This window comes from Zootoca vivipara, chromosome 6 (assembly GCF_965207765.1).
Source record: "Zootoca vivipara chromosome 6, rZooViv2.hap1.1, whole genome shotgun sequence".
NCBI classification, from domain to species: Eukaryota; Metazoa; Chordata; class Lepidosauria; order Squamata; family Lacertidae; genus Zootoca; species Zootoca vivipara.
Genome location: NC_142589.1, coordinates 4,206,826 through 4,216,809, shown reverse-complemented (window position 1 = coordinate 4,216,809; position 9,984 = coordinate 4,206,826). Strand labels below are relative to the sequence as shown.

Sequence of the window (9,984 nt, the reverse complement as noted above, 5' to 3'; positions counted from 1 at the left end):
TGAGAGGTGGTTTGACAGCGCTGTAGGCAAAATTGCCACTCTGGGTCTTTGTGGCATCAGGAAGGGTGGCTTGGCTTGTGGATACCATCCCTGTGTATACTCTGACTCCATGCGTGGTTCCTACTAGTGGCTTATACCTCTCCTTTTGTGTGCGGTGGGTGTCTGTGCTGTGGCATCCCATGGCAACAGCTGCTTCGTAGCACTTGAATTCGGGACCACCCAGTGAAACTGGATTTGGGACAGAAGGGAGGAAGTAAGTCTTAGCTGCAGTCCTAACCATGTCCATTCAGAAGCAAGTCTGTTGAATTTAAGGAGCTTCCACTCAGGTAAGGGGTTAGGATTCCCACTATGGGAACTGAGTGTCAAGTTATGAGATGACCATTGGCTTAGATGGCATAGAAGGGGGATTGGACAAATTTATATCACCTGTAACTCTTCACCATTTCTGTGCTGGGTTGGATGTTGAAATGAAACTAAGTGGTAATCTATGTGTGAGAATGGAATGCTGATTTAAAGAAACAGGTGCGTATTTCTGGAAGCAAAGACTGTCAAAGGGGAGAATAATAAAACCCAAGATGGCGAAAACACTGCTGAACACTGCTGAGCAAAAATTATTAGATGGACATCTGATAGATTTAAGAGTTGTGTGAAATGTTAAAGGAGATTAGATCAGAGAAATATCAGACTAAAGAATGCACAGGACCTGTGGAAAAGGTGTTGATCCAGAACTGCCTGAACATGAAAAGGTAAAGGCAAAATGGACCGCAGCAGACGTTGGAATGGAGTGGACATCCCCACAGCTGTCTGGAGGACTGGATCCGGCAAAGGATGCTGTTGTGACTCTGGGAGAAGTGAATGGAATTATGAACAAAAGCAACTGGAGATGACAGAGGCTGAGAGAGAAAGGCCCTTGCGTGCAAGCTGAAGTGAACACAGAAGAAAATGCTCCCAAGATTTTGGTGCCTGGCTTGGAAAAAGAATGTGAAAAGGGGGAGGGGGAGGACTTTCCCTTTTTTCTTTAAAGCAGGATACGGAATATGGCCAACAGGAAATGGGACTGGAATATATTATTGTTACATACATATAAATGGCAGACGCAGAATTAGAAGCCCCTTCAGTTCTTTTTCTATCTTTTCTATGTGTTTCCTTTTTCATTAACTCTAGATTTACGTTTTGTTTTGTAATTTGAAGTTCTCTGTCTTGGCTAAAGGAAGATACAGGATGGTGATGAACAGAGAATGAAGGGCCCTGAATGAAGGGCAGAGGAGAAAGGGTCTCCCAGGGTGGGAGGCCGGGGAAAGAGGGGGAAGCTCCCAGGAGAGAACTGAGAGGGTTCACTCTTCTCTGTGTGAAATAAGGGTCAAGATTTAATCTTGATAAAAGGATTTGTAATTCCCTTTTGTTCATCTCTTCTTTCTCTTCATTTCTTTCTTCTTTTTTCTATTTTTCTTTTCTAGATTAGTATGATTTTAATTGTATTTTAGGTTGAAAACTTTGAATAAAAATGATTTTAAAAAATCAATGGCTCTTCCCTGAGAATTATAGCTTTGTGAGATCTGAACTTGGACTTTTGAACTGGGACTGCCCATCACTTTATAGTCACTTTCGAATAGTCAGATTGTTACGGTTCAGTTACCGGTAGTTATAATCTTTTCTTCATACAACGTAGGGTATTTCTGGTTCCTTTTTGCCAAAGACAATTTTATTTATTTTCACAGGACCCATAGTCCAGAAAGCACGGTGCAGAATTCTCCCTCTCCTCAAATAACAGAAATAATTACGAATATCCTCCCTATCTGCTTGTGTTGGCCAGATTGTGTTTATAACACTTGCTTTTATTTTTTTGTTCATGCAGCATAAGGCCTTACCTGAAAGCAATTCCTTTCAAGGCAACTAGTACAAGCAATGAAGACTAATACAAATGGCCAGTATTATGGGGGGGGAGGGGAGGCATTCATTTGCAAACCAGAAATTTAGGTTTACAAAAAGAAGACTAACACATTCTGACACAAAAAATCCACTTTCTTTTTAAAGTCCCTTTTCAGTTAAGAAAATGGCAGAGAAATTGAACAAAAGGTATAAGATAAACAACTGATGAGTGGAAAGATGTATAACCTTCATACGAGCAAATCAAGATGAATGTCCATTGGGCTATAATTTCCCTGCCCAAAATCAGAATGCTTGCTCAATAAAGATGGGATATCATCCAAGCTGCGTGCAAGTAAATCTAGGAACACAGGGAACTGTTTTATACTGTTGGTCCATTTAGCTCAGTACACTAATTGACAGCAGCTCTGCAAGATTTCAGGCAGGAGATTCTCCTGGTCCTGCTTGGGGTTGAACCTGGGACCTTCTGCTTGCAAAGCAGCCCTTCCCTAATCTTGCTCAATAAACAGGCTGGAGGAGCCTCTCATGTTGCACTTCATTGGCTTCTCCCAGTCTACAGGTTTGTTTCCAAATGTGTGATTTATGGCCAACAATCTTCACTTGCTTCTGACTCTGAGGAATCACCCTGGACCGGTTTGCTAGGATATGGCTGATGTTAAGGTCAGGGGGATGTAGGACATGGAATTTACATTCTTGTTTAGGACAACAGTTGCACTAGATGTAATGGGAAGGAGAGCTTCCTTCAAAGTCGGGCTGTTGCAGCTCCAGCAGGTGCTGCCTGGACAGCTGCTTAAAGCTACCACAAAGTGTGCAGCATTTTGTTATATCCTCACCATAACACAGCTAATTATGTGGTGTATGGCAACCTGGCCAAATGAATCATCTGTCAGCTGTGAAAGCAGATCCCAGAACGAAACCACTTTCACAAGGGGATTACAAAGCACAGGAAATACAGGTGATTACTAGCAGGTGCCTTTGATACCTACATCCGTCTCTTCTTCTGGCCCTTTGAAATAGCTCTGATATACTGCAATTAGGGATTGCTGGGAAGAGATGGAAGGTGGCTGCTGCCTTCCTCCTCTCCTCCTCCTTTGTTTTGAAGTTGGGATCAAAGGGATTTGGAGTGTCTGGGGGGTCTGGAGAGGAAGGAAAAGTGAGGAAATGTGGCTATAAATAAGGCTGAACTCTCCAAGGTGCATGCTTTAGGTGCGAAAGGCAATCGGTGGCTTCTTCTGACAAGCAGCAACCCACAGGTTCAAAATACGGGGGTGAAGGATGTGTGTTGCTCAGTGACTTTTACCTGAGGAAGGAGAGCAGAAGGTGCTTTGCTGTCTTCTAGGGAATATAGACGATACTCTGAGCTGGGAATGGAGGCGAGGCTTCTTCTTGGGATCACTTGCCTCTGCTCCCCATTGACTGCTATGGTTCTTGACTTCAACACCATCAGGGGCTCAGCTGAAGTATCCAGCTCCAAAAAGGTGAGCACTTTGGTGTGGGCTGTTTTTCAAATAACATTTGCCAGTTAAGAGCTCCAGGATAATAAGTAACAGGTTACTCATTATCTCTGGACCCGAAAACTCTGCAGGCTATATCAAATGCTACAGACAGCTGTGAAATCTGCTTACCCAGCAATTGGAAATAATAATAATAATAATAATAATAATAATAATAATAATAATAATAATAATCTTCCCATCTGGCTGGGCTGCCCCAGCCACTCTGGGAGACTTCCAACACACTGTTCTGTAACCCTCTGACAATAGAAGACTGGTTTTGGGGTGGGGGTGGGGAGGGAAGGTCCACTATAGAAATGATTAAAATGATATAATTTAGAACTGCTTTCAATGAACAACCAAGCATGCTTTTTTGGAATGATTGTTGGTAGTTGTTATGTTCTGAAATGATTGATTTGATTTGCTATATTTCTATGCTGCTTTTCAGTCAAATTAATCCCAAAGTGGCTTACAAACAATAAATAACCATAACAAGTTAGAACATCACAAATACAGCATAAATCATATAATTAACAAATTATCACAGAAATAATTACAATCTCTGTTAACAAAGCAGCAACTAAAAAAAAGCTCAACAACTAAAAAGCAAGCCAAACATCACAATTAAAAGTAATATAATATGATAAACAAAAATCAAGACAACATACATCCCTATAATCCCTGCAATCTTGTAAATATACTTTTTCCTTTTTCTTTTTTTACAAAGTTAGGAAGCTAAACAATTGTGCAGTTGAACATTAATTCTACTGGTTAATATTTTTCACTTTTTAAAAAATAAAATAAAAAATATATATATGGATGAGGTTAAGTTTGGCAGGAAATACCATTACAGCCAGAACCTTCATATGCTGACCTGGAAGTTTAGTGGAACATATTTCTGATACGGAAGAAACTAGACTGGGCTGGTACTGTGGGAGTTAGAAACTGATGTGGATTTATTGAATGCAGTGGTAGACTGAGAGTAGCCCCAAACTCTGGTGGCTCTGACAAATTGTCTGTTATTATGGAACTGCTGCTGTCTCCATACCGCCTCCTGCCCCTTCCTTTGGTAGAAGGGACCTTTCAGTGCTATAACTTGGTCTCCTGCTGGCTGTTAGATGAGTGCAGGCGTGAAGAACCTCTTACCCAGACAGTCCTCAACTATGACTCCCATCAGCTCAAGCAAGCACACATAGCGCTCAGGGATGATGGGTTCAGTAGCATTTGGAGGGTCAAAGGTTCATACCTGAATTAGTGTTTGCTAACACAAAAAGTGCCTGGGCAGAGGGTGGGGAAGCAGGGAATAGAGTAAGCTTGTGGCTGATCAAATTCCCCACCCTGGAAAATCTGAGAAAATTGGTAGCATCAGCTTTCCAACAGGTGAGGTACTTTCATTCTCCACATCTTGTCTGGTCTGAAAACTTTGCTACTGGTACTTGAGCAGCTGAAACTTAACTTCCCTTTCAGAGAGCTGGAAGCCCCTCCATCCCTTTTAAACTACAGCCCTGAGGCAGAACTCCTTGTGCCTAAAGCTCCCCCTGTAGGAATTCCTTTGACAGGATTCCATCACCTCTCCATGCCGCTAGAGCTGTTTCCCTTCGATCCAGCTTGTAGATTAAACTCATGATATCTTGCTCTAGAATTCTAGATCCTCTTTGGGTGTAAGGATCTAAGGAGCAATGAGCATAGCAGTTGTTTCCAAAGGCAACCCTTCCGCAATGCACACAGAAAGAAGCACCTGAGTTAAAAATGAGGCCCAGCACAACACATTTTGCTGCCTGTGATGGACACCAGAATAGCCCGGCTGGATCAAGCCAAAGGCTCATCTAGTCCAACACCCTGCTTTGACCAACCAGATGCCCTGAAATTAGGACCCGAGAGCATCAGGACTTGCCCCACGTGTTGCTCAGCAACTTTTATTCAGAGGCATTTGCAGCCTCCAGCAGGGGAGGTAGAACTGAGCCATGGTGAGCAGGTCCCACACGTGGAAGCAGACTGGACATGTAGTTGCCCCTTTCTCCAACACTGCAACTTCCTTCAGCCGCACATGAAGCAGCAGACTTGTTTGGGTGGGGTGTAGAAGAAAACAAGCCATGTAGCAGATGGATCTCTTTCCACCAACAGAAGAGGCATAGCCAGCGGGTTTTGAAGGAACTGCCTAGCCCCAGCATTTGCTGTCCGAGGTGGTTCTCTCACTTAATGGTAGGTAGGGCAGGCCTGGTTGAGACTGTATTGCAGCTCCATCTCTCTCTCCCCCCCCCTTTCTCTGGACCCTAACATGACCGTGTCTTTTTCTCCACAGAGTGCCCAATGCTTCACAGACAAAGACTGCCCAGCTGGGAAGTTCTGCAACAAGGCCTGGGAAGAGCTGCCCTTCTGCGCTGCTTGCCACGGGCTACGGAGGAGGTGCCAACGCAACACCATGTGCTGCCCAGGGATGCTCTGCCTTAATGGTAAGCAGTGGCTGCAAGGCTAGGGGAGGAGATTGTTAGATGTTCCTGGCCTGCATTGTCGCCTAGCTAAACACCACATTTAGATATGCTTTTATTTAATTCATAATTGTGCTTGTTTTGCTACATTGTTGGGCTCCATTGGGAGGAAAGGACAGAAATCTAAATAATACTACTATTTATTACATTTATTTATTTTCTCCAAGGAGCTCAAGGTGGTGTACATGGTTCTACCTCTAGTCATTTAATCCCCACAACAACAGTGTGAGGCAGGTTAGGCTAAGGGGCAGTGAATAATAGCCCAAGGTTTTCCAGGTCCTAGTCTAACCACTGCACCACACTGGCTTTATTCTTGAATGGAACCTGAAAAATAGGGGAGAAATATCTGCAGAGCAACCTGTAATGTAAGAAGTCCATCTACTAATTACTGCTAAAGTCTGGTGGAGGAGGGAGTGTACATGATGGCCTGTGGTGGTTCAAGCAGGAGAATCACTTGCCGGGTGGGGCAATGAGTGAGGCAATTGTCTAAGGTTAGAATTCCCCATCAAGAGCGGAGATGCTCCACGTGACCACATTATATAGCAGTAATGTGGGTCTCCAGAGGTTGTTGGACTCCAGGACCATCAGTCCCAACCAAGCATGAGTAATGGTTGGGAATGATGGACATTAAAAAATATATCACTATTCTCTTTCAACTCAGAAGTGTGCAGTCAGACTGAAAAGATGACTCTTGTTGAAGAAAAGAAGTGTGAGAAACAGGCTGGGTTGAGTTCAAAAGCCGCAGTCCAGTGCCCGGTTCCAGCAAGCAACATCCTGAAGAAAGGAAATACTCAAACACCAAACAACAAAGGTAAGAGAAGGAGAAGTGGCAACGGCTGTGCAGCTAGGAATAGGGATGGGTCTGCCTTGGGTACAGTGCTTGCCTCCTCCTGCCTGCAGGCAAAAGGAAATCAGGTGACACTTCAGATGAGTGTATGGGATGCTAGATATGGTTCACCCTCTTAAAGTTGGTTCGATAATTCCCTAGAATCTCTATATACAATCTGAAAAACGAGCCCAGCTATTTATTGCAAAGTCAGCGAGAACGTTGGGTCGGAATTTTTGCATTCTCCATAGCTGGCCAGGGCAGCAAAATGTCTGAAAGCAGCCAAGAAAGGTAAACAGGGCCTCATCAGAGCTTTAGGGAGCTAATATAGTAAAGATGGTAGGCAGTCAGTGGGCCTGTCAAGTCTTGTTTATCAGTTTCATCCTGCGTTTATGCTCACAAAACCTGGTGAGGTAGCTTAAGGGAGGAGAATGGCATAGGGTCACCCAAGGAGTGGAGACTTAAAGCCAGGTCTCCCCAGTCTTATATCCAGTGCAAGGAGCCTTGTACCACACTGGCTTGCAATGCAAGCCACTGAGCACTAGCAGAGAATCATGTAACTTGTAGAGTTAGAAGGGATCTCTGGAGGTCAACTATTCCAATCCCCTGCAACGCAGAGCCAGAACTAGGTGTGGGCCAAAGAGCAAAATGAAGACTATTCTTATTACCTACCTTTCTCTCTAATATCTCAGGGCAGGTTACAACAATTAAAATACAATATTAAGAACAGCTTAAAGAACTTGCAATCACAGAAATAAGGTGGTTCATAAAAAATATACATGTTGTGGCAAAAGTAAAGAAGTGCTTAAGACACATCTTCTGAAAGCTGTAAAATGAAGGTGCCTGATGCACCTCTGTGGGAGTACCAAAACTTAGGGCTGCCACAGAAGAGGCCCTCTTAGGACCATGCCACAAACTTCGGAGGCCAAAGGCCAGTGGAACAACCCAGAGGACCCTCTGTGCTTATCTTGGCACCCAAGAGGGTCTGTGGGGAAGGAGGTGGTCTTTCTGGTTAAGCTAAGCTGGAAGGTTATGGGAAATAGAACATGAGAGCATAGCTTAGCAGGGCCAGTGGCATCAGAAGTTCCTTTAGTCTCTCACCCTTGCCAGTTTTCTCCTCTGGGCTTACTGAGGGAGAAGGGCAGGTAAGCAAGGTAGAGGCAGTATCTGCTGCTGCCCCTTGCTCCTATTTGCTCACCCATCCACCTAGGGAAGATCTTGCCACTCCCAGGGCCTTGGCAACTGCCCTCCCTTGCTGACCCCTGCCTGGCAATGGTCCTCTTGGGCGGCTATGCATCCTGCACAGGTTAAGAGCTCTCAGTTGGATTTCAATTGTGCACAATTTCCCTGCAGTTGAAGAGGGCGAGAGTTGCCTCCGCACCTCCGACTGTGCTGCGGGACTCTGCTGCGCTCGCCATTTCTGGGCCAAGATCTGCAAGCCTGTTCTCAAGGAGGGCCAGGTATGCTCCAGACGAGGACAGAAGGATGGCTCTCAGGGACCTGAAATCTTCCAACGGTGTGACTGTGGCCCAGGACTGTCTTGCCAACTGCCACTCAGCCGAGAGTCCCAGCGATCACGCTTACGAGTCTGCTGGAGAAACTGACGTCACTTTTATCAGTCAGCTAACACCAGAGTCCTCACTCCACCCAGTAGATCTAAACCCCCAAACCACATATATTTGCCCTCCTTACACTGCTGCTACTTTGTAGGGTAGATAAATGGCTCCCTTCAGATGAGTTGTTGCTCTCCCTGATGTGCGGCTTATTTTAGCTTTTGATACTTGAACAGTGCCTGTTTTAATCAAGAGGAGACTGGTGTTGACACTCAAAGGGCCTTGGCCTTTTGTCTGGGACAGGGTACCTCAAGAATCTCCTCTTCCTTAAGCTTGACTTTGGGTGGTCCCACCACTGATGGGAAGTTGGGTTGGTGGGACAAAGGGCAGAGGAGCCCTTTTGATTGTGTCACCCGAATGACAGAATGCTCTTCCCAGAGATGTGCTTTTTAACAGTCTGTTTCAACAGTCATCATCTGTTCTGTTTCAACAGTCATCTTTTTAAGTGAAGACCTTTTACGATTTATCGTTTGATTTTTTTAAATCACTCCTGTGTACAAACATTGCAGTGAAAGGCAGGATAGAAAATTGGTTATAAACATGTTGATAAAGACACTTGGCCATAGAAAATTGTCTAGAGGGGTTGTGGCACATGGGCAGGAAGCTGTTGTATGCTGCTGTAAACTGCTTTTTTGTTTTGCTAAAGTGTTGTACAGTACAAATTTTATGAAATAAATTATCTGTGCATGGCAAGACAGGTGCAACAGACTTTTAGATTACATGGAATGCATTTATCATGATGTGCTTCTATAAGCATGCTGGCTACATTTCCTTTGGATTTAGCATGAACTCTTAATTTTCCAAACTGACAAAGAGATGGGGTTAATAAAGGAGAAAACAAAATGAACACAAGACCTTCTTGTATGTTGATGGAAGTGACTAGACTTCACCTACCTGCAAAAAACAAAAAGGCAGTACTAAGCCATGCAGGAAGGTTTTTTGGTATCACATTTCCATAATACTCTGGTTTCTCTTCACATCATATGCCTTTTACCATAATGTGCTATGTAACATCCAATCTTTTTTGTTCTGTTTACATCTGTTAACTTTGTTATTTGTCATGAGAGAAAAATAAAAAAAATAAAAAAGGAGTATATATAAGGGGCAGTTCTGACCCAGGCATTTAGTTGGTAGAACTTCCACATGTGGACACCAGCTTAAACTTCATCCCTGGCAATGGGCTGGCTTAGGTGGCACAAAGCAAGCCGCGTGTGGCACTGGAAAGCAGCATTCTGATGCTCAGGGTGGATGCCAGAGCAAGGAAGTAGTTAAGAGCTGCCAAGGAGGTCCATCAAGTAGGGCAAGGTTGGGAAACATGTTGCTGAAATACGCCTATCAGCCAGTGATCAGAGGATGCAAATTGCAGTCCAGCAACAGCAGGAGGGTCATGTGTTCCTCACCCAGGAGCAGCTGCTGCCAGGCATGTGCATCTGGCAAGCCTACAGGATCACAGAATTGTAGATTGGAAGGGACTCTCAAGGGTCATCTAGTCCAAACCCCTGCAATGCAGGAACTACAGCTGAAGAATCCCTGGGAGTTGGCCATCAGACATATTTAAAAACCTCCTTACTCCTTACTTACAGCTCTTATTGTCCTAGTGTTTAGCTGGAATCTCCTTTCTTGTCATTTGAATCCACTGATTTGGGTCATTTTGAAAATTAAGTATGGGCAGAATA

At 44.2% G+C, this 9,984-nt stretch overlaps 1 protein-coding gene across 1 annotated transcript; it reads left to right on the top strand.

Annotated features, from left to right (window-relative positions):
• The first annotated feature begins 1,459 nt into the window (after positions 1 to 1,459).
• Positions 1,460 to 8,991, top strand: DKK4 (dickkopf Wnt signaling pathway inhibitor 4). Its single transcript, XM_035118651.3, has 4 exons — positions 1,460 to 3,365; positions 5,683 to 5,833; positions 6,531 to 6,680; positions 8,049 to 8,991. The coding sequence occupies exons 1-4, from the start codon at positions 3,255 to 3,257 to the stop codon at positions 8,297 to 8,299; spliced, it is 663 nt and encodes a 220-aa protein (XP_034974542.3). The 5' UTR covers positions 1,460 to 3,254; the 3' UTR covers positions 8,300 to 8,991.
• The last annotated feature ends 993 nt before the right edge of the window (positions 8,992 to 9,984 follow it).